Source organism: Vidua macroura, assembly GCF_024509145.1.
Source record: "Vidua macroura isolate BioBank_ID:100142 chromosome W unlocalized genomic scaffold, ASM2450914v1 whyW_random_scaffold_38, whole genome shotgun sequence".
Taxonomy (NCBI): domain Eukaryota; kingdom Metazoa; phylum Chordata; class Aves; order Passeriformes; family Viduidae; genus Vidua; species Vidua macroura.
Window position 1 is genome coordinate 5,489,779 of NW_026530535.1, and position 24,971 is coordinate 5,514,749.

Sequence of the window (24,971 nt, forward strand, 5' to 3'; positions counted from 1 at the left end):
CTCTGGACTGGAAACCCAGAAAACCACTGGGAGCTCACACCTGTGGCCCACCAGGACCCGGGACTGTCCTAGGGTGATGTTATGATGCTTGTATCCCCAGTTGTCTGTTCTGTTTATGCTGGATATTATGTTCTGTGCCTTCAAGACTGGCTCTGAAAAGCAAAGTTTTGTTTTGTTATCAGCCTTCTCACTCCCCCACGGTCTGCTGGACACAAACGGCGCAGTACATAGTGCTGCTTTTGCTTTCGCCTTTGCTCTTGCTCTTTGCTCTTGCTCCTGCTTCTGCTTGCTTTTGCTTTTTGCTTGTTAGTTAGCTGAGCTAGGCAGTCCGAATTTTTCCCTGGACTGTCTTTCTTTCCCTTTTCTTGGAACCATTTGAACCTGCTCCGGACTGGGACCTGGAAAACACTGAGAGTTTGCACTTTGTGGCCTGCAGCAGCCATTCCCAGCGCTGGAGGGACCGATAAGAGAGCAACCACTCCCAGGAGAGACTTTCTGAATTTGTCATGTCTTCAGAGAGGTGAAAGAGTTTTGTCATCTGGTGTTGTTCATTTCTTTGTGCTAGGGAGTGCTTTGCCTGTTAAATAAAAAGGGGTTTTTTCCACTTTTCTCCAAGGAAATCTTTTCCCAAACTGGCTGGGGGAGGGGCCACTTGAATTTGCTTTTTAGAGGGACCCCATTCGGAGGTTTCCTCCAAAATTTGCCCTAAACCAGGACAAAGGGTTATTATAGTTTATTTGTTAATTCTTTCTGGATGTAGTACTGTTGTGTTGTTTTCTTCTTCAGTTAATTAATTAACAGTGGTAAATAAATCTGTCATAATGGTGTTCTGGTTTCATTTGAGATATAATTAATTTTGTTCCTAGTAGCTGGCATAGTGCTGTGTTTCGGATTCAGTATAAGAATAGTGCTGATAACACACTGAGTCAAGGGCCTTTCAGTGTCTCATGTGCTGCCAGGGAAGCTGGGAGGGAGCACAGCTGGGACAGCTAATCTGAACTGACCAAAGAATATTCCATACCATACAGTGTCATTCCCAGTATATAAACTGGGAGTTACCTGGAAGGGGGGAGGCCGATCACTGCTTGGGGACAGGTTGAACCTCAGTCAGCAGGTGGTGAGCAATTGTATTGTGCATTACTTGTCATTTTTGGGTTTCATTATTCTCTATCTCTCCCCTTTTCATTAGTATTATTAGTAGCAGTAGTAGTATTTTTTACTTTGTTTCAATTATTAAGCTGTTTTTATCTCAACTCACAAGTTTTACTTTATTTTCCTGATTCTTCTCCCCATCCCACTGGATGGGAAGTGGGGAATGAGCGAACAGCTGCATGGTTCTTAGTTGCCAACTGGAGTTAAACCACAGCAGTTGCTTTTGGTGCCCAACATGGGGTACAAAGAGTTAAGATAATGACAGATCTGACCAGCGTGTGTTAAAACAAATTTGTTATGGGCATTCATTGTTCTGGTTTAATTGCCACCGGTTACAATGTTGATTTATTTGCTTTCAGAATTGTTGCACTTGTTCTCAGGGTTGTGGTATGAAATACCTTACTTCCTGCATGTGTTCCCTGTGGTGATGTTTATCCTCCATGGGGCTTGGGCTAAAGTTATCATTTTGTTGCACTTTGCAGTATTGGCTTATGATAGGATAGCATAGCTGGTATGTGTACTCAGCACTGCAGTCACCTCTGTACTTCAGGAGTCATCTATTGGGACCTTTGAATAATTACACCTTTTGTCTTTTCTCCTTGAAGAGCCAACCTATGGAGGAGAATTCCTTCCTTCCTTCCTTCCTTCCTTCCTTCCTTCCTTCCTTCCTTGATTACTACTAGCACTCAGGAATTTTAAAGATTTTTAATATCCTTTGAACAATCTTGAAACCAACCTGGCCCTTTTGCTAGGAACCAGCATGTTGTTGGATGTGGTTCAGGTTTTGTTTAAACATCTATTTAAGAACATCACCTAGAGATCTGCCTCAAGGCTGTATAGTTATGAGCAGCAGGGTGTGTGGGATAGTATGGGCAAGTGCCTAGGACAGTGGGCACCTCCAATGTTTTTGAACCTCACCCCTAAACAAGTGCAGAATATGGAAAAACTAGTAAAAGATTTGGAAAAAGTATGCTGTCACCTTAGTAATTCCAGAGAGACACAAATCATTGCAACATGCTGGAACCTGGCCCAGGCCTATCAAGCCCTGTTCAACACTGCTCAGTACCCTCAGGGAAAAAAGAAAGTCTCTGGATCTGACAACAAAACGACAGGCCCAACAGCTACTCCAACTCCAGCGACAGGCACTGAGGCTACTCCCTTGTGGCTGTGGAAAAACTCTCCCAGACATATAAAAAATTGTTCTAGGAGTTTCATCAACAAAAAGAGGTCCTACTCCCCACCTGTGTGGACCTGCATCTCAGCTATTAACAGTAAGAGTTCTTTTTCTCAAAAGGGAGGATATAGAAAATACACACTACAGGGTACCCTGTGGTTTTACTTGCAGGACCAAGGAAAGGACATGAGGAAGTGGGATGGAAAACCTACCTTGACCCTAGAGGCACAGGTATATGAATTGCAGGGAAAAACAATCAGAAATGGGGGTTCTTCCAGGAAAGTTACTGTTCCAGTCTCCAGTGGCAGTTTCCCAGGCAGAATAGAAGGGCTGATTTTACTTCTGATTCTATGGAACGGAATTCTAATCCATTTCTACAAGTGGAGAATCCTATGACCAGGACTAGAAGGACCCTGCCTCCAGCCAGGTGGAAGAAAGGGCTAACCAGGTTTACTGGATAATGTGAATCTGGTGGTCTGGCACAGCAGCCCCACAGGAGTACAAGGCTTTCGTAGACACTGGTGCACAGTGTACTCTAATGCCATCAGGCTATACAGGGGCAGAATCCATCTGTATTTCTGGAGTGACAGGGGGATTCCAAGAACTGACTGTACTGGAGGCTGATCTTAGCCTGACTGGGAATGAGTGGTAAAAACACTCAATTGAGACTGGCCCAGAGGCTCTCTGCATCCTTGCCACAGACTATCTCAGGAGAGGTTATTTCAAGGGTGGGCTTTTGATATAGCTGTCTTGAAGACGGAGGAAGTTAAACAGTTGTCTACCTTGCCTGGTCTCTTGGAGGACCCTTCTGCTGTGGGGTTGCTGAAAGTTGAAGAACAGCAGTTGCCAATTGCTACCACAATAGTGCACCACCAGCAATATTGCACCAACCGAGACTCCCTGATTTCAATCCATAAACTGATTTGTCAATTGGAGAGCCAAGGAGCGATCAGCAGGACCCACTCACCCTTTAATAGCCCCATATGGCCAGTGTGAAAGGCTAACAGAGAATGGAGATTAACAGTAGATTGTCGTGGACTGAATGAAGTCACACTATCACTGAGTGCTGCCATACTGAACATGTTGGAACTTCAATAGGAACTGGAGTCAAAGGCAGCCCAGCACTGCCACAATTGATAACGTTAATGTGTTTTTCTCAATCCCTCTGGCAACAGAGTACAGGCCACAGTTTGCTTTGACTTGGAGGGGCATCCAGTACACCTGGAATCAACTGGTGGAAACAGTCTAACCATCTGCCATGAACTGATCCAGACTGTACTGAAGCTCCAGAACTCCTGCAATATATTGATGATAACACTGTGTGGGGCAATATAGCAGAAGTTCTGAGAGGGAAGAAAATAGTTCAAATCCTTCTGAAGGATGGTTTTACTATTAAACAAAGTAAGGTCAATGGACCTGCACAGGAGATTCAGGTTTTAGGAATAAAATGACAAGATAAATGTTGTCAGTAGCAATGTCTCCACCAACTAGTAAGAAAGAAACAAACTTTCTTAGGTGTTGTGGGATTCTGGGGAATGCACATTCAAAATTACAGTCTGATTGTCAGCACTTGCTATGAAGTGACCTGGAAGAAAAATTATTTCAAATGAGGTCCTTAGCAACAACAAGCTTTTAAACAAATCAAACAGGAGACAGTTCATGCTGCAGCCCTTGAGCCAGTCCAAATAGAGCAAGATGTAAAAAATGTGCTCTATACTGCAGCTGGGGAGAATGGTCCTACCTGGAATCTCTGGCAGAAAGCACCAGGGGAGACTTGAGGTCGACCTCTAGGTTTTTGGAGTCGGACATCCAGAGAATCAGAAGTCTGCTATACTTCAACTGAAAAGGACATACTGGCAGCTTATGAAGGGGTTCAAGTTGCTTCTGAGGTGATTGGCACTGAAGCCCAGTTCCTCCTGGCACCCTGGTTACCAGTGTTGGGTTGGATGTTCAAAGGCAGGGTCTCCTCTGCACATCATGAAACAGATGCTACATGGAGTAAGTGGGTCACACTGATCACACGATGAGCTCTGATAGGAAACCCCAGTCATCTAGGAATCTTGGAAATGATCATGAACTGGCCAGAAGGCAAAGATTTCAGAATGTCACTAGAGGAGAAGGTGATGTGCTGAAGAGACCCCACTGTATAATGAAGTCCCAGAACATGAGAAGTAATATGACTTGTTTACTGATGGGTCCTGCTGTTTTGTGGGAAAGTATTGGAGATGGAAAGCAGCTGTATGGAGTCCCCTATTACAAGTCACAAAAACTGCTGAAGGAGAAGGTGAATTGAGTCAGTTTGAAGAGGTGAAAGCCATCCAGTTGGCCTTAGACATTGCTGAACGAGATAAATGGCCAATACTTTATACTGATTCATGGCTAGTGGCAAATGCCCTGTGGGAGTGGTTGCAGCAATGAAAGCAGATAAACTGGCAGTTCAGAGATAAACATCATGTGGATGCTTGTGAACCCAAGAGTTGGGCCACTGAATAACATCAGAATAACCAGCAGGTGAATCAGGCTGCTAGAATTGAAGTGGGTCAGGTGGATTTGGATTGGCAACATAAGGGTGAATTATTTCTGGCTTACTGGGTCCATGACACCTTGGGACATCAAGGAAGAGATGCAATATCTAGGTGGGCTCGTGATTGAGGGGTGGACTTAACCATGGACACTATCGCGCAGGTTATCCTGGAATGTGAAATGTGCTGCAATTAAGCAGGGCCAAGCAGGTAAACCCTTTGTGGTATGGGGGACAATGGCTGAAATATAAGTATGGGGAGGCTTGGCAGATTGACCATATCACACTCCCCCAAACCCGTAACAGCAAGCACTCTGTGCTTACAGTGGTGGAAACAACCACCGGACGGACAGCTGGAAACACACCCTGTGCCCCATGGCACTGCCTGGAACGGTATCCTGGGCCTTGGAAAGGAAGTCTTATGGTGACATGGTACTCCAGAAAGAATCGAGTCAGTGATATAACCTCAGATGCACAGAATCTGACAATGGAAGCCATTTTTGAAACAACCTCATAGACGCTTGTGCCAAAGAACATGGAACTGAGTAGGTGTATCATATTCCCTATTATGCACCAGCCTCTGTTGCGGTGTGATTTCATGGTTTACCCCTGAACCCTGGTTCCTCTCCTGAAGGTGTCCTCCCAGGTGTGTCAATGACTCCTCCTTTCCCCACCCTGACCCCTGCCAGCACTGTCTGTCACTCCTGGAATTCCAGAAAGGGCGTCGAGTGATTGGGCAGATTCAAAAGATGCCCTCCACCCCCAGGGGGCATTGGGCCATCCAGGTGTCCTTTGTCCCCAGAGACCTCCTCTCCCATACCTGGTTGGTGGGCTCCCTATCCCTTCCCCCCTCCCCTCCCACAGGTAAAAGAGAGGGGAACCACGTGGTCGGAGAGTTCTGATGGAGCAGTGACTGGATTCAGAGGCCTGCAGGGGAGTTCTGCTTGGAGCTGTTGCTACATTCAGAGGCCTGCGGGCCAGAATAAAAGCTCTGGATTAAACCCTCCATCAGAACCGACTCCTTTCCTTCACCATAGCCTTAAAGCTTCTCCAGCAGCGGGAAACCTGAGGAGCAGACCTCTGCGAGAGGAAGCTCCATCCTACCTCCACCTGAGCTCCAGCTTGCCTGAACTTGTCTCTATGCGCCCAGCTGCAACATCAAGCTAGCCAAAAGTGTCTCTGGGGTGAAACACCACAGTTGCTGCTATTTGGTCCAGCAGCAGGGCCAGACAAGCCAGGGCATGTCCCATTCTCGATATTGGTACCACCAATATATAAGCCTCTGTAAAGATCAAACAATGTAATGGACTGTTAAAGACTACATTGAGGGGAATTTGTGGTGGAACCTTCAGACACTGGGCTATACATTTAGCAAAGGCCATCTGCCTAGTCAACAACACAGGATCTGCCAATCAGGCTGGCCCTGCCCAATCAAAACTGTTAAGTGCTTTAAAAGGGGATAGAATTCCTGTGCACATTAAAAATATGCTGGGGAAAACAGTCTGGGTAATTCCTGCCTCAGGCAAAGGTAAATTAATCCGTGGGACTGCTTTTGCTCAAGGACCTGGGTGCACTTGGTGGGTAATGCGGGAGGATGGGCAAATCTGGTGTGTGCCTCAAGGGGATTTGATTTTGGGTAAGAATAACCAATGAATTAAATTGTATTATGTTAATAACTATCCAAGATTGATCTGGCTTCAACTGCAACAATCCAGTACCACACACCGTCTTTCCTGTCCTGAAGGACTGCTATGACAGACAAAGCCCAAGGTCATGGACTAAATGAACTCAACAGACTTTTACAGGGATGGTCCATAGACTAAGGGAATGATATCTGTGTGTATATCTATCAAAAAATAGGAAAGGTGATGGGGTATTGGAAAGTGTGGGACCTGGCATGATGTAAATGGTATGGAATAAGGGGTGGAGACTGTCCTGGTTTTGCTAATATAGAGTTCATTTTCTTCTTAGTAGCTTGTAGTGCTGTGTTTTGGATTCGGTGTGAGAATAATGCTGATAACACACTAATGTTTTGGTTGTTGTTGAGCAGTGCTTACCTTGAGTCAAGGGCCTTTGCCAGGGAGAAGCTGCCCAAGAAGCTGTGAGGGAGCATGGCCAGGACAGCTGACCAGAACTGGCCAAAGGGATATTCCATACTATACCATATTCACAGTATATAAACTGGGGGAAGTTGGTCAGGACGGGCTGATAGCTGCTGGGGGATGGGCTGGGCATCAGTGAGCGTGGCGAGGAACTGTATTGTGCATCACTTGTTTCTCTTGGGGTTTATTTCTCTCTGTCTCTCTCTCTCCTTTTCAATACAATTATTATTATTGTTATTATCTTTTACTTTAGTTCAATTATTAAGCTGTTCTTATCGAAACCCATGGGTTTTACCTTATTTCAGATACTCCTTCCCATCCCACTGGGGAAGGGGTGAGGGGATTGAGTGAGCAGCTGCATGGTACTTAGTTTCTAGCTGAGGTTAAACCACTACAAAAGGTATATTTTTTAAAAAAATTTTCTTAATTAAAAAAAAAAACAACTGAGATCAGTAAGTATATTTCCAGTTAGTATTTCAGACCTTGAGTAAAAAAGTAAGTTATCTCTCCCCCCATATTAAGTGTATATTAAAAAAAAAGTGTTCAAATTCAACTACTGGAGATTTTGTTTGTTGTTTTTTTTTTTAAGTACATGAAAATCAATAGCACAATGTTTCTGCAATGTTTCTACTTGGTAATTACCAAGTGTTTTTTCAGGTATTTAAAGGAAAAACAAGATTATATTTTACATGTCACATCAGTAAACAATGTAGAGAAGCAAAGCCTGCAGAACCACTAATTCCAGTAGTCATTGCTATTATATGTGGAAGGCTTTCACATACTCAAAGGCAATGGAAACATTTCAGTTACCTTGAGTGCTAAAAGGCTCTTGTTAATTTCCGCACCTTCCAGTCGAGTCTGCCTATCTGCACTAGAAGTATCTGCTCCTCTTTCATTGCCAGCCAAATCAATCAGAGAAAATTTACCATGCAATTTCCCTTTCCTTCTGAGAATAATCTGAAACACTGCATGGCTTCGAGATGAGTGTGCATTTGCAGATGTCTGACCGGATGTCCTTTAACAAAAGGAAAGAAAAGAAGGACATATGAACAGGCAAAGGACCATATATGTTAAACACATTACCCTCAGAACATTAGTTTTTTCAGGGCACAGTCCTATGTTTACCCATATAATTTGATGCACACAGTATAATTATACCTATTTTTCCAATTCTTCAAACAGAAAGGGAAGATTAGTAGCATTTTACTACTCTCTTAAAAGCAAGAATAAACAGATCTCCAAAGATTTCAGACTATCAGAGTTTATACGCAAAATGCTGCATGTGGTACTTTTATCTAATCAGTCAGCAGTCTATTACAAGGCTAATTTTAAAAACAATAAAGCTGGATCTTAACAAAACCCCAGCTTTTATACTTTTGTCACTACATATCAAGACCTTTTAGAACTGAAGAATCTAGCAGTATTCCAGATTATAAATGATATGAGTTTACGTCAGCAAACTGGTTATATAATGCATGCAATTCACATCCTGTAGAAAAATCAGTTCATATTTCTCTCTGGCTGAAAAACTCAAAACTATATATAAAAGATAGGCAGGTTCCTTACTTGCAGCCAACATTATCAAAAATACCACTGCATATTAAAAAGCCATCACTATGAAGAGACAAAAAAAAAATTGTTGCAATTCTTTAATTTACAATTAAAAATTGGTGAAAGCTATGGGAGATACCTGCAGCTGTTGCCTATTTCAATAAGCTTAAGAACATCTTCAACACATTTGACTTACCATTCCTGTGATCCCACCACCTGGACTTGCTGTTTACCATCTTCTAACACTCTTAATTTTGTCTTCCTGTTCAACAAGTCAAAAACCTTGTGGAGGAGGGGAACATAACAGTTAAAGAGGAGCTTTAAAAGACATTTTTGCTTCAAATGTCATATCAAAATATGCAAAGCATTCCATGCACAATCCTGCTTGAGCAGGGAGCTTGGACCAGATGACCCACTGTGATCCCTTCCAACCTATGATTGGAAGGGAAGTATAAAGAATTATTTGAAATAAAGCTTTTAGTACAAAATGGAAAAAATCTTTTATGTGACAAGCTCACAATCTTGTTTGTGAAAGAGAAATTCCACCTTCCTCAGAAAAAAATCAGGTACTTACCTTACCACTATAGATCTCAAAAAATGTTGCATATACTTGAAGTTCTAACTTGTTATAATTTGGCTTCTTTAGCATTAAAAAGACATCTCTAGCTGTGAATACATTTACAAAATAAAAAGAAACGTAGTTATATATTTTCATTTAGTGAAGACTCATTAATACATAGCAGTCTATTTTACAGCATCTCATACTTTACAAGTGTAACAGTCAATCAAGTCAATCAATTAAGAAACACTGCAGTTTAAACTGCCACATTACGTTGGAAGATGCAGAAGACTCAAAAATTGTAAACTCAATCATCATTTATATTTCTTACATTTCTTAAGTTATCTGTAAATATTTACCTTACCGTGTGAAAACTACACACCTAGAAACTACTTTTTATGTTACCAAAGCTCCACTGCAATGCAAAATATGTAGACCCTTATGTTTGTACAACAGGAAGTAGAAATGTATTGACCTCAGCTAATTTGCAAAAAGCCAACAGAACAATAAAGTCTCACCTGCAAGTGCATATATTCCTTTAGAACAATCTTGGTTCTTTGCTGAAAAGTCACCACCCATAGTCTAAATTAAAAAACAAAGACCAAAAATACACGATAAAGATCACAGAACTGTGACTTACATATTTGTTACTTATTAGAATTTATTGAAGTGTATAATACACAAAAAGAAGTATATTGCCGACATGTAGAGGAAATACTTACATGGGTTTTTCCACTGCCTGTTTGTCCATATGCAAAGCAAGTGGCCATTCCCCTTTCAAATATGGTCTCTACTAATGGTCGAGCTGTAAACCTTAAATGTAAAAAACAACAGTATTTAAGAGATTTAATTACTTTTAAAAACCAACACTACCACAAAGACACTATAAATTTTAATGCCAGAAGTGACAAAACTGGTTCTGAACTTTGAGAGGCCAAAGGACATCTGCACATTAATTCCTGAACTAAAGAGGCTACCAGCTCTAGGGCATTGAAATATCCTAAACAATTAGAGAAAAGCTACAAAGTGTTTCCCATTTATTTTACAAAAAATTTATTTTTCTTCAAACCCCAAGAAAAAGAATTTTCTTGTTTTAGTGTTGCAACATGGCACAGTTTGCTACATGGAGTTTGGAGCTCCCTAAAGAAGGTACAATTATAAGATGCAGAAGTAGGACAGTGCAGCAGTTAAATGCTTAGATTTTGCCAATACAAAAAATCCACTATAGTTTTTGCTCCCTAAATTAGCTTCCAATATTAAGTTCAGAATACAAGTGGTCAAAACCACATTGCATGTCTTAATATTTTGAGAACATAGTTACACTGAGACAAGGCTCAATAAAACATCTACCCAGGCTCATCAGAATGGAAAAATCCAGTTATCCCTTAAGCATTATTTGATGTGTCAAATATATAATTTTTCTATTTTAGAGAATTAATTTTTACTTAAATAAATGTAGCTATTGCTCCCAATTCAGCTCCTTATCACCATTACTTCATGAAAATCTCCAAAAGCAAAAGATAACCTTATGGTGGTTACCTCCACCAAGTGATGGAGGCAAGAGTCTCTCTTTCTAAACTTTTCCCAGGTGTTTACAAATAATGTATGTTTAGTGACAGAAACAAGAATGATTGTTAACAGAAACACTGAGGCGTTACAACCTCCTTTCATTCCACTTTGGAACAAACATGTCACTTACAAAAATAATATGAGTAAGATTAAGACATTCAGCAACCAAGAGTTATGCAAAAATCTATGTTTAATCCAATCATCAGTTTTCATCAAAAATACACCAAATGATTCCTGATCAGCCTTAGTCTTTCTTTTTTGCATCCTCCAAGTATATACCTTTTGTTTTGTCCTCAAAAAAGTATATACCTCCAAGTATATACCTTTTTCTTTTGTCCCAAATCAGTTTCAGTAAACCTATCCACCTAAGAAGCACATTCCATTATCTCTGCTTAATTGCATTTGAAATTATTTATTTTGCTGATTTATAAAAAATGGACTTAATTATATGTATTTTAAAATAAGGCAAAATAGAAACATGTCTAGAAAATTTTTGTAAAGCATTATACAACTCCAAATAGTACCATGTCAAAACAGTCAAACTCTCCTTCTAGTAGAACCTTTATTTGCAATTTTGAGCTATCAGAAATATAAACTCTGATTCTCCTTTAAAATTCAAAAGTCATTTAAGTTTTTTAATACTAAAAAAAACCTTGCAACTCAGTGTTGCAGATCATGGATTCAAAAATACTTAAAATACAGCCTAAGTAAAGTAATAATAAGAAAATAAAGAGTAGTACATTTCTTGAGAACATTTTTCAGTATAGAAATATGAGAAATTTTAGCATATTGAAGAAAACTGAAGTAACTTGTCCTACTTTTTTTTTTTTCTCCATTGTGACCCTGGTAGTTCTGGTTAGAGCAGAACATGACACCTATCTTCTTCACAATTGTGTTACTACAGGAGTCCTTGAAGTAGATTATCCTTCATGTGATAATCATTATTGTGCCATATGAGGGAGGAAAAAAAAGTCTGTACTGCTATACAGACTAGAGATTTATTGTTTCAGTATGAATACAAACATCTTTCAATATTTTCCCATATTACTATTAATTTATTATGCATGTAATAAAAATTTTACTGAAGAAACTCAGTACAAAAGCATAATAACATTGTATGTCAAAAACATCCCTCACATTGAAACACTATGCTCACAAAGACAACATGAAGGAGGGAGATTACAGGAACTGGTTCTTAAGGGGGAGGAAAACTATTGCAAGAGGCTGTAAGGAAAAGGCTAGACAGAAAAGCAAAACTTGAGACAAAGGAAGGACATGGGGTGTAGGCCCCTTTGAGCCCTTCTGAGAAATGTCTCAAACACTCATAATGAAGCAACTAGAAACAGCCAGGTGTTCCATGACATGTGCCATGATATATGTGTCCAAGGGATTTCCATGGGCATGATGGCCTGCTAATGGGGTAATAAGTTATCAGGTAAAAGCATTCTCCCTCTCTCTCTCTCCTCCAGCCTCCAGTGTTGTTTCACTGCATCTCTAGCCAAGTATTCTTGAATCTGAGTCACTTTCCTCCCCCTCTTGTGCTGGAAAGTCCTAAGGGATACTGACTTGCCGGGACTGCTGGACTCCAGGACGGTTTGGATGGGTGGTAACGAAGGATCTCTGAAGCCCGGTCTTTAGAGCATATGGTTTATTGTAAAGGATGAAGGGCCCTGCTTAGAGTTGCTAGCCGCAACTCGTGGCAGGCCCAGGGAGAGCAGGGGGGGGAGAGAGAGAGAGAGAGAGAGGGTGCCAGGTGGGCGTCCCAGCCGGAGGGTCCAAGAGAGAGCGTCCGGTCCCTCGGCCACACCTTATCAGGGGGCTTCAAGGTGGGCTGGGACAGGACTTGGGCCAATGGGGTTACAGATACCTGATACTTCAGGGGAGGGTTACAGGTATGGGATGAACCACACATTGGGGGGTGATACAGAACATTCCATTTGACCTTAGGATCTATCAGAAGGGGGGATTGTTTTCAGCTTGGCTGCATTATTGTTTTCGAGATGCTCAGGGATTAAGGTTTGGTATTTCAAACCTTGTTTTCATCTCGATATCTGTATTCTCTGATTCTTTTGCCAGGCCATCATATTTATAGGGCCTTGCTATTTCATCTTCCCCAACATCTCCCCCGTTCTGATGAACAACTAAGATGTTAGATACTGTCTTAATCATTATGTTCTGCACACACTGAAGTATACAGGGTACTGCTACTAAAACTACAATTATCACTATCAGAATAATCAAGCCTACTTTACAGAGTTCCTTTAGCCAGGGTGCAAAGCTCCAACCATCAAACAAATTGTCTAGCCAGGATGGATAGACAGATGGTATCAGAGCCTGAAGACTTGGCTAAAGCAACCCAGACATTTGTATTTGATTGACTTACAGGTAAAGCTTCACTACAAGAACTAAAACAAAAGAACAAAAGCAACATGCACGCGTGCAAACGATAAAACTTCATTCTTTTCTTGAGCTGTTCCTGGCAGATCACTTCCTCCTGATGATTCTGCGCAGCTCAGGTCTGGATGCTTGCTTATTGGTTTGTACTTGTGGAAGTACTGGCTGATGTGAGGGTGTCAGCGGGCTTCACGTTCTTTGCTGGGACCTTAGATGCAAGGCAGTTAGGATTTCAGTAAGTTTTTGGTCTCGTGCTTCTGCTCGTGCTGCCTGTGCTTTTGCTTGCGCTACCTGTGCTGTAAGAACCCTTTCAATTTTCTCTCCCAGAGTTTCTCCAAGTTCATTTACTCGAACTGTTGCTACATGCTGTGGGCTCCCAATTTTGCTGCAGGCATCAATCATTTCAGGCACTGTAGGTCTTTCTTTTCCCAGGGCTTTGATGACTCTCTTGCATTCCACGTTTGCATTATTTTCAATGATGTCCCGTATCACTATTGGACGGGCTATATCATCACCGCATTGTCTTTCTGCTGCTTGGATCACCCGGTCCACAAATGAGGTGAATGGTTCAGATGACTCTTGACTAATTAGATTGTAGGCTTTTTCAAAAGTTCCTGCAGGCTGAACTTGCAAAAAAGCTTTGCGAGCCATCTTTTTGATGTCATCTAACACCATTCTGAGTAAATTCACTTGATTTTCATTCTGGTCATCCGGTGGGTCACCTATTAGCTTAGACAGGGTGAGGGCACGAAGGTCTACATCAGTACATTGTCTATAAGTGTTTAGTACCCCTGTAAGCAGTCTCTTCCATTTAAGTTCCCATAGTATATACTGTGAGTCTGTAAGAATTATACCAGCAAGATTTTTACAGTCATTTGGTGTGAGTGTATGTCCTTTCAGGGTACTTTTCAGCAGTTGTCTAAAATATGGAGAGGAGATACCATTGTCCTTTATTGCTTTTCGCAATTCTTTCACCTCATGAGATGGGATAGCTGTCCAAGTTCTGGGACCACCGACTTGCTGGCTGAATATCACAGGCAGTGCTATAGGGTTTAGGCTTTCCTCTTTGCAAATGTCATGTGTGATTTTTTGCCAGTCTGTCAGTTGAAGATTATCAAAACTTTTCTGGGGATTTTCTGAATTTGTGATTGATGCTGATGACTTTTCAGCATTAAGAGGGTTGGCATTTGGAAATGCAATACAGTTGTCTATGTGTCCTGTATTTGTCAAAGTGGCTGTCACATTCAACCCTCCCCCTTCTCGTTGCACGGTTTGTGTGCTTGGTTGTAGTCCAGTCCTGCTTGGGTCAGGTGCAGGATGCGGTGGCAGTGGCAGGGACGCGGTGGGAGGAGGCACGGTACCCAGTGGCGATGGAGGCAGGTGAAGGGCGGCTGGAGGCTGCGGCTGCGCAGGAGCTGCTGATGGCTGTAGCGTTGGGGTTTCCAGAGGCTGTGCGAGGCGCGCTGCAGTGGGGGCTACTTGTGATGAGGCTGTAGCAGACTCCGGCTGGGCTGGTGGTGTGGGCGGAGACACTTGTAGATGCGGTGATCCCGGAAGTTCTGGCGGCGCGGGCTGGTGTCCTGCGGCTGGAATTGGGAGCGGTGGTGCTGGCGTGGGAGGGCACAGTGATGTCGGCTGGGGGTAGACTGCAGCATGGAGCGTGTGGGAACCGGGAGGCTGGATCAAAGGCGTGGCGGAGGCGGCGTGGGGGGGCGGCGGTGTCGCGGTGTGAGGCAGGACTTCTGAGGGTCGCAGGGACTGCGCATGCGGGGGGGCGGGTCATGGGGTCCGCATGGTGAGGCATCATGGCGGCCGCCTCGGGGAGCGCAGCAGGGACTGCGTCTGTGGCCACAGAAGGGAACGCCAGGGCATCGCCGCCCGCAGGGGGTGGCAGCGCCGCGGCGTGGAGCCCCGGAGCGCCACTGCGCGATGGGGGCGGGTCGGGCCGCGGCGGCGCCGCGGCGTTCCGAGCCGGCAGCGGCGCCGCAAGCAGGGGTGCGCTGGGGGGTGCAGGGGCAGAGGGCTGGGCTGCTGTCGCGATTCCGGCGGTGGCCGCGGTCCCCGGCGCAGCCGCAGTGGTGGCAGGAACGGGAGGGCTGGCTAGGGATCGCCGTGGAGCGGGGACAGGGCGCGGAGGGCTAGCCGGCGTCTGTGCCGCGGAGCTCAGCCGCTGGCAGCTTGCAAGCTGGGCTGGGGCAGGGACCGGGCGGTTGGGGAGGCACGGGACCACAGCAGTGGGCATGTCGGAGGGGGGCGGTGACAACGGTGGGGGAGCCACAGCGCGGGAGGCACGGGGCGGCTTGGTGGGCTGGACCGCTCCGTCCCGCAGCACAAAGGACGCTGTTGTGGTCAGCACGGTAGATCCGGAATCGGCAAAAGGCACCGGCGGCAAAGAAGCGGCGGATGCCTGCGGGATGTCAGGCAGCGCCAGCGCCGCGGCAGCGAGGGGAACCTGCGCTGCTTGCAGAAACGTGGCCGCGTGATTCTGCAGGAGGCCGGTGATGGCGGCAGGCACAGATGCACAGCACATGGCTGGGGGAGCGGCGGGACTCGCGGGGGGGAGGGGGGGTACAGCCGGGGCTGCGGGGGAAGCGGGGGCCGGGGCCGGTGCAGTGCCACCAGCGGGTGTTACCGCAATCACATTGCTGGGCGGGCTCACTGGGGCGGAGGCGGGGGAGGGGCCCGACACGACGGCTCTGGAGCAGGGGGGGCGAACCGCGGCAACCGGAGCGGCAGGGGTGAGCGGAGTGGGGGGGTGCGGGGATGGAGGGAGCGGCGGGAGGGGCCGTGGGGTCCAGTGGGGGGGGCTTGAGCAACGGGTGCCGCGATCACGAGGGCGGGGGGAGGGGCCGCGGGGTCCGGTGGGGGGGCTGGGGCAACGGGCACCGCGATCACGAGGGCGGGGGGAGGGGCCGCAGGCGCCGCAGCCGCGTGGCGCGGGGGGGAGGCGGGGGGTGTGCCCCGCTGCGGACTCGCGGCAGCATGGAGGGGATTTTCAGGGACAGCATGGCCAGGCTGAGCGGCTGCCGCGGGCTTCTGCTGTGTAGCGAACAGCTCAACCAAGGCTCTGCACGCCGGGAGGAGGTGAATGCCAGTCAAATCCTGGCGTGAAATATCATTAAAGAGTCTATTTCCAACTGAGTCCCAAAAGTCTCTGGTAAAGACGGCTGAACGGTCCACATTCGGGAAATTAACTAGAGTCCATTCTAAAAGGTTTTTTAGCTCTTGCTTAGGTAAAGTACTGTTACTGCAGTGTAAAGAATGCTTAAGTTCCTTATAGAGATCCTGATCAGGGGCAGAGTGGGATTGTCCCATTTTTACACCAGTGTAGCTCACCTCGATATCGCAGGGGCAGGGTCCTCACTCAGAACTCCGACGTGGGGGGCTGGCCAGGCACTCCAGTCGGCGCTCAGGACTCTGCTTGAGGTCCCCCTCAGAGCTCCGGTTTCAGGCGTCGCTCAGGAACGTCTTTCCGTGCTCAGGGCCTCCAGACTCCACTCAGAGCTTCAGTGCGGGCAGTGCAGAGCAGTGCTCACCTGTGCTCGGTGCACGTGGCAGGGTGCCACGGCGAGGTTCCTCAGAGAGCTCTAGGTAGCTGCCGCGCAGCAGCGGCTGCCTATGCTCGAGGATTGCCAGGTGAATTCCTCCGAGAGCTGCAGGTACTCGCTACCTTGTAACGAATCCCTGTGCTCGAGGATTGCCTCAGCAAAGTTATAGAGCTCCGGCTTTCACGCTGCCCAGCAACGATACGCCGTGCTCACAACACCGATTAGGAGGCTACAACTGGTTATTTAGTTACCATCCATGGAGAAGTCTCCCACAGGTAGAAAAGCTGAAGAGGTCTTCAGACACGTGGGGTTGCCGGTCTGTGGGGGTCGGTCTTCCTCGTTGGGCGCCAATCTGAGGGGACTGCTGGACTCCAGGACGGTTTGGATGGGTGGTAACGAAGGATCTCTGAAGCCCGGTCTTTAGAGCATATGGTTTATTGTAAAGGATGAAGGGCCCTGCTTAGAGTTGCTAGCCGCAACTCGTGGCAGGCCCAGGGAGAGCGCGGGGGGAGAGAGAGAGAGAGAGAGAGGGTGCCAGGTGGGCGTCCCAGCAGGAGGGTCCAAAAGAGAGCGTCCGGTCCCTCGGCCACACCTTATCAGGGGGCTTCAAGGTGGGCTGGGACAGGACTTGGGCCAATGGGGTTACAGATACCTGATACTTCAGGGGAGGGTTACAGGTATGGGATGAACCACACATTGGGGGGTGATACAGAACATTCCATTTGACCTTAGGATCTATCAGAAGGGGGGATTGTTTTCAGCTTGGCTGCATTATTGTTTTCGAGATGCTCAGGGATTAAGGTTTGGTATTTCAAACCTTGTTTTCATCTCGATATCTGTATTCTCTGATTCTTTTGCCAGGCCATCATATTTATAGGGCCTTGCTATTTCATCTTCCCCAACACTGACTGTCTACCCAATAAGTGGGCAGGGAGAGCCAGGAAGTGACCTCTCAGCTACAAGCCAGGAGAAGTTCGAGCAGTGCCAAGACAACAGATGTCTGGGAAAGGCCAAAGATCAACTGCTCCTCTATGTAAAGATGTTATCTCCATGTGACAGAGGCACACCTCACCAGTTAGATCACTCTCCAACAGCTCTTTACTATCAAGAAAAAAAAGATGCTACCAGTTGACAATCATTAGAGACACATTTTCAAGGGCACAGCTTTGTTGTTTAGAAGTTTTTTCATTAGTGTAACCTAACAGACTAAAAAGTTTTTACTTTTGCTACACTTCTCCTTTTACTTCTATCAAACATGACACAAGTTTTCGTTTTCAAGGCCTTTTAATAAATCTCTTATCCACCGACAAGATGTTAACATCTAACATCAGTCAGGATATGATGCCAACTTTGACTTCCTAATTGTTGGATTAAAACCAAGATTTAAGATAATTCTCTGTCCCTACTCCTTAAGGCTATGGGAAGCACTTTCTAAGCATAAGGAAAATTATCTTAATCAAATTCCTTTCTAATATCAATATTCTTTGCAAAAATATTCACAATATTTAGACTACATACCAAGATTATGACCTGTTATGGTGTCTGACCTTGCCTGTATCTAATCCATTTAGCAACTTGTACAAGGTAAACAGTTACTACTAAACAAAATTTTTAAAGTGTTGTGTGCATTATTCTGTTTCAACTGTGGAAGTGAAACAGAAGAATAAAGGAGAAAATTAAGATCCAAATACCACGGGGTCTCTCTCTGTGCTCTTTTCCCACCCTCTCCTGATTTGTTTGCCTCCTGAGGAAGCAATACACACTAGAGCCTGGAAAAGTCTTGAAGGAGAACTGAGAGCAGGATTCAGGATAAACAGAGCTAAACCAAAAGTAAACAGTCAAAAGAATGGAGTTAGCAACATACATATCTGATAACAGAGAGAATAGAAGTCCATGACCAAGGTAAGCCCACAGTTATTGACATCAAAGATATGTGAGAAAAAAGATTCCCAAAAACCCCCATATACACATACCTGTAAACCATTTCATGTCATCAAAGGCATAATCAAACCAAAAAGTTTGGTTTTCTAGGTACCTTGTTAAATCCACCTTTTGTTTTGGTTCATGTACCATCACAACATCTTTACTAGGAATTGTTATTACATCAAGGTCTTTCATTAAAGTTTCTATAAAATAAATGAAATATATATATTTAAGTAGCAACACATCACTGTTTTTTACATATTTTCATTGTTTACACTCTTATAATGTCTCAGATAACAGAGCTCCTCCAAGCAACAACACTGCAGTAGACTTGGGCTTCTGATACCTAGATAGTAATCTACTAAGTAAGAGATTTCATTTTTCAAGTCTATTTGTCCTATCTTACCAGGTGCTAGAAGGTAAAGAAAGGTTGTACAAAGCTGATTAGAAAAACTAAGATAATTAATGATAGCACTATCATTATAGCTTCATTTTAAAATTCTGTCTTTTTATTTTTCCTAAATCTCTTAAATTATAGACATATCTTCACAGCTTTCAAAAAGAAAAAAAAATTGTTTTCATTCTACATAGTTTCATTTTTGTATTCCTCCTGGAATCTCAAGTCTTTAATATAGAATTTATCTAAAGTTAAATGTTTTCTTTAAATTATCTTGTAAGCAGAAAAAGCTGAACATGCTAAAGCTATTTCCTCTCACTGGGAATGAACAAAAGCCATCTAGATACAATTTTAGTAGTGAGTCCTCAGGTTATAATTACTACATAGCACTACAGTTTATTGCTAATTGTTGTATGAGATATAACAGCAAAACAGAGAATCCAGCGATCCATGAGATGCACAAAAATAATGATCCTTTCTGTGTACAGTCAGGATCACTGATGTGTCCTACTTGCATTTCTATGTAAAATTTCTTAAGGCATGCAGTTAAAGAATTTGATGTAGCTCTATACAATCAGGTAGACATCTTTTCATCAGTTAAAATGCTGATCAAATGGTTACTATTGCATGACATTACACACCAACAGAAACATGCATTCAAGTCAATTTTTCAACTGCACTGCAATAAAAGAAAATGTAATTATTCTGCAGCAATCAAAGAGAATAAAGAAGGAATAATGGTGAAAAGATCTACAAAAAGGTACATTTTTTTCAGAAAAAACTTTAGTCAAAGCAGTCAAAAGCTGTTTTCCCTTAAACAATTGTTTTAAATATATGTCACTGAAATAAAATCTTAAAATGCCAGTCTGAAGACCTACGTCCTGCAAAGTTAATCCACAAAATGACTGGTGCTGAGAACACCTAAAGATTTTGGTGGCAATTCTGTGTTTGTGAGACTACCTGAAATTGATTGATACACTTGATTTCTAGCAAATTATTTGAACACCTTACAGCATTTCAAAATACAGAACATGAAAGGGGAAAGAGAATATTTTTGACATGTTATTGCAATAATAAAGGAAAAACTATTTATATTTTTCTCTTCAGGGTATTACACACTAATGTCTTCTATTTCTTTATATAATTTTTAAATGTAACAAGAGAAATATTGTTTCTTATGAACTTTCAAAATTAAAGTGAATGTTCCCAGAATACTGCATTAGGTGGGTACAAGATTATCTGTATGGTTCCTCCCCAGCATAGATTATTTCATTAATACCTTTTTACTATCGCTTATTCTTAAAAATGCAAAATAACTTTAGTGCGAACCTCATTTTTACGTAGACACTCATCTTCCTACCAACAAATCAGAAGTATTCTTAATAGCTCCAAACCACTAATATACAAGATATTTGCACAGAATCAAGTCCCACTTCTGAAACCTAATTTATGCCTCATACCAACTTGCTGTCAATTATTGTATTTTCACTTTCTCCACCTTCAATGCAGGTTGAAGGTAACATTCCCCCCATGTATCACATTTCTAAGTTATATTTTATTAAAGATAACCTCCAATGCTAAAACAGAAATTGAACTGTTACCAGACTTGTATATTGAATGCCCTTATGACATAGGTTGTGAAAAATAGTTTCAGTCAATCAGTTTTTGAGATTATGCATTCCTTTCAGATCAATTAAAAAAAATACAGGGAATAAGAAAACAGTAAAAGTAATAAACAAAAAAAAAAAAAAAAAAAGGAGGGGAATCAGCAACATGGAGAGGAAAAAATAAGACCAAACTAACTATATACTAACTTCAATATATGTTTTCCCTTTCCTATGCAATTCTCCCATGTTCCTCTGGATATCCTCCAGATAACTCAATGTGTAGTTGACAGTACAAAAATAATAAATGCATCCCGTGTTGTTTCAGAGTCAGAGTGATGTTCTTTGAGTCCTTAAGCTTAAAAAAAAACCAAAGAGGAGGAAAGAAACATCTTTCAAAATGAAAATCAGCTTACTTTAGTGTTGGATTCATACAGGCTTCAATCCAGATGCATTTGCAGTTCTTTATTTCCCATGAAAGTAAAGAACTTCATAGAAAGACTGGGATTTAACTGGAGTTGAAAACCTAAATGGTTTTTTTGGGGGGTGGGATATAGACTCCAGTCTGATCACCAGGCAGTAAGAAAAAAAGTTGTAAAGCAAATCATACATGAAAAGAAGTTACTAAGGAGTGATTCCAGTACCTAAAAATAATTGTTTAGTGCCATTTCATATGCCCTAAGGTATCCTGCCCAGCCCTGAGCAGCAATTCCAGGAGGTACATGTCTCCAGTTTGTCTATAATCTGCTAGCCCTGCAAGGATATCTTGGACACCCTTGAGCACCTTAAATGTCAGAAGACACCAACATTCAGGCACCCGAATTGTACCCTTAATGTCTGATTCAAGGCTTGAAAGTACAAATATACATCTCTAACAAAAAAGTGTAGGAAAGTTTTCATTGAGTAGCTCACTGATCAGAAGATCACTTCAAGATACTTTAAAAGAATGGTGATCCGAACATAACATAAAAATACTGAAGAAATTACAGTAGAATTAATTCCCAGATCAACAAAATGCATCCTAGATGATCTTGGGAAAAAAATTACACTCCATAAAATGGTGACAGTTTAACTACTTTTATCCCCATCTTTATTCAGATTATGATAAGTTTATAAATTTTCTGGGTACCTCACACATATTGTCCAGTATAACAGAGTTTTGCCTTTGATCAGTATTTTTAGATCTCTTTAATATAAATAATATTACTATCAGAAGCAGCTTTTCAGAGAAAAAATTCTGCAAAATCTTAAATGGCCATACCTTTTTTATTGAGTGGTCGTTTTCGCACACAAACACATATCCTGTGCTCATCAATCTACAAAGGAAATAATCTTTCAGTGAAATATACCCCAATTCCAGTTATACAGTATTTTACTTCTATTCTTGAATAACAATATAATTTAAACAAATATAAATTTACAAGATAGTGAGTCATCTGAATGTGTAAAATCCCCTTGTGTCTGCACAGTAACCTAGAACCCAAAAGGGAGAACCATACATTAATAAAACAGTGATCTGATCCTGCAGAGTATCTGGTATGTCTTGGAACATAGCAAGCTAAATCCAGGTGTAACAGGGTAGATATGCTATTGACAGAAATTGTCACAATATCTTTGATCATGCCCAGGTAGAATTCTCAGTCTTGGGAGGTACAGAAGAGGCAAAAAGTGTAATGAACAAAGTTCCAGGTGTTCCCCGGGGGACGAAGATACTCCCAGGCAGGGCCTTCCTAGTTCCCATGGCAACACTGGAACGGCTGCTGGCTCTAGCTGAGTACCAATATTGAAATGTTAATTAGCTAATTGCTCTGTTTGTTTTCTCTAAACTACCTGGAGATAACCGGCCTCCCCCCACCCACGCTGCCATTCTGGGACTAAAATGCAAATAAGAACCCTTGGGACCATGGGAGCGTTTTTTAGGGGATAAAGACACCCATAAATAAAAAAACTAAACACAGTAGAGGGGGCGAGACAAATGCCCTAGCTGAGGAAGAGGGAAACACATCCCCTAATCGACTTTTGCCCTGTCACCATCACCTACAAAAGACTAGACTAGAGTAGAGTGTGGGAAGCAAAGATGAAGAGACGGAATTTCCTGGTGTTGCCACAAGGAAAGGAGAGGGGACAGCTGTTGTTCTGGACTTCAGCGACAGACTCTGCACGCCTCCTTCCCTTTCGGCTACCTGGGAAAGCTATATCAGCGGGGGGCGAGCTCTGTGTCAGCCCCCCTGCCCAGCTGATCTTTTTAATAAAGAGCTGAACATTAATAAAGGTATTAGCCCTGTTCATTTCGAAAAGCAGAATCAGGACCCTAAACTTCAGAAAGGCAAACTTTCAGTGCTAGTATATGGGATCCCTTGGGAAACTGTTCTCAGAAGTAAAGGAGCAAATGAGAGCTGGGAGATATTTAAAAGACATTTTTTTCATAGGGTGCAAGAGCTCTCAGCCATTGCACTGGGACCTTATTAACACCCGATCTGACTGGAAAGGACCCTCACCATCTATTTGGGTGCCTCAGGGGAAAACTCATGATCCCGAGCCCCTCCCACTCTGCAGGAGCCTCTCCTGGCTGCGTTTGGGAGCCTGGTTGCCACTGTCCAACCCCACCGTTTTTTCTGTCACTGCTCCAGGTTCTTCACTACACTGTAACCAGCACCCTGTGTCTGCTGAGACACCCCATGGCTTCTGCTACAGCTGTGGAGTTTTTGTTACATTTTGTTTGCCACTCCAGGGTCTGCTCATCCCTGCTGTTCCAGCTTGCTGCTTCCAAGGTTCCTGCTACAGCTTATTTTGCTATCTGGAGGGGCACCAGGACTGACCACCCCCCCACCACCCCCCCCCTCCATGAGAGTTTGTCAAGGTGTGATAAGTTAGAAAAGACTCTTTGTCCATCAAGACAAAAAGGGGAAGCCTTGTGTAAATAACAGGAATCCAAAGGGGAAACCTTGTGTAGATAACAGGACTTGAGCTTAGGCGCATATAACGTATAACCTTATATGGAAAAGACCATTACAGGGCCGTGGACTTTCACAGAGGAAGAAGAGAGGAGCCTTCCTCAAACGACCACCAGAGAGTAAAAGAAGACCCCCTAGCAACAGAGGGCGCAAGCGCAGAGTACACCCAGAGATACAGCGGACACGGAAGGAAGAGAGTATAAAAAGACTGGGGGAAGGGGGAAACGGTTTGAGCCGTTTGCGGAGCGGGGACTCCCCAGCTGCACCCAGCGCTGTTTGCTTGCCATCGCTTGCTGTAATCAATAAATTTCTGATTGACTCTCGATAGGCTGAACAAATTATTCGCCTCAATTTATTACAAAGGAAGCCCTTTTCCATCTTTTCTGCTGGCTGCACCTGCCATTACCAGGTGAAAGAGAGGCAGCTGAGCTCATGCCACAGCAGCCCCTGCAGCCACGAGAGAATTATCGCACCTCACCTGCCCAGCCAGGAGCCACCAGCACCCCTGCTGTCTGTGATCATAACTGCACCAAAGGGGAAAGTGCTTGACAGCCAAGAGAAGGCTGTTACTGGGTTTCTGGTTTTGATTGTTGTTGCTGCTATTGTTGTTGTTTGTTTGCCTTGTTATACATACTAGTAAAGAACTGTTATTCCTTTTCCTATATGTTTGCCTGAAAGCCCCTTAAGTTCAAAGTTATAATAATTCAAGAGGGAAGGGGGTCATATTTTCCATTCCAAGGGAGGTTCCTGCCTTTTTTGGCAAACGTGTCTTTCAAACCAAGACAAGTGGCTAAGCCACTATCCATCATATTTGAGAAATCATGGCAGTCTGGTGAAGTTCCCATGGCTGGAAAAGGGGAAACATAACCCCAATGTTCAAAAAGGGAAATAAAGAAGACTAGGGAACTACAGACCAATCAGTGTCACCTCAGTGCCCTGCTAAGGCAGGGTCACCCAGAGCAAGTTACACAGGAACATGTCCAGGTGGGTTCTGAATGTCTCCAGAGAGGGAGACTCCATGCCCTCCCTGGGCAGCCTGTTCCAGTGCCTTGCCACCCTCACTGTAAAAAAGTTCTTTATGATGAGGTGAAACTTCTGCATTTTAGTTTATGGGCATTGCTCCTCATCCTGTCACTGGGTATCACTGAAAAGAGTCTGGCACCATCCTCTCGGCACCTGCCTTTGAGATATTTATATGCATTAATGAGATCCTGTCTTGGGGTGACTTTATGATGCTTGTATCCCCAATCGTCTATTCTGTTAATGCTGGATATTAAGTTTTTCACCTTTAAGACTGGTTCTGAGAGTGAAGGAGGGGCAGAAGTGCTCAGCTTGTTTTCAGAAACTGCACTCACTCCTCCACATTCCTTCCCCTGGACTGTGTTGTCTGCAGCACGAATGGACAGCAGGAGAGAGCTCTCCTTTGCTTTTTAGTTAGTTTTTAGCTAGCTGAGGCAGAGAAGTTCCCCGGACTGTATTTTTTTCTTTTTCTTGGAACTGTTCAAACCTACTTTGGACTGAAA

The 24,971-nt window shown here is 43.6% G+C and overlaps 1 protein-coding gene across 1 annotated transcript in view; it reads right to left on the minus strand.

The window, feature by feature from the left end:
- LOC128822735 (kinesin-like protein KIF2A) overlaps positions 1–24,971 on the minus strand; it is a 229,650-nt gene that overhangs the window by 106,295 nt on the left and 98,384 nt on the right. The window contains 8 exon segments of the mRNA XM_054004546.1: positions 7,760–7,964; positions 8,640–8,782; positions 9,075–9,166; positions 9,578–9,641; positions 9,782–9,872; positions 18,544–18,559; positions 18,562–18,696; positions 21,756–21,810. Coding sequence (XP_053860521.1) covers positions 7,760–7,964; positions 8,640–8,782; positions 9,075–9,166; positions 9,578–9,641; positions 9,782–9,872; positions 18,544–18,559; positions 18,562–18,696; positions 21,756–21,810 — 801 coding nt within the window.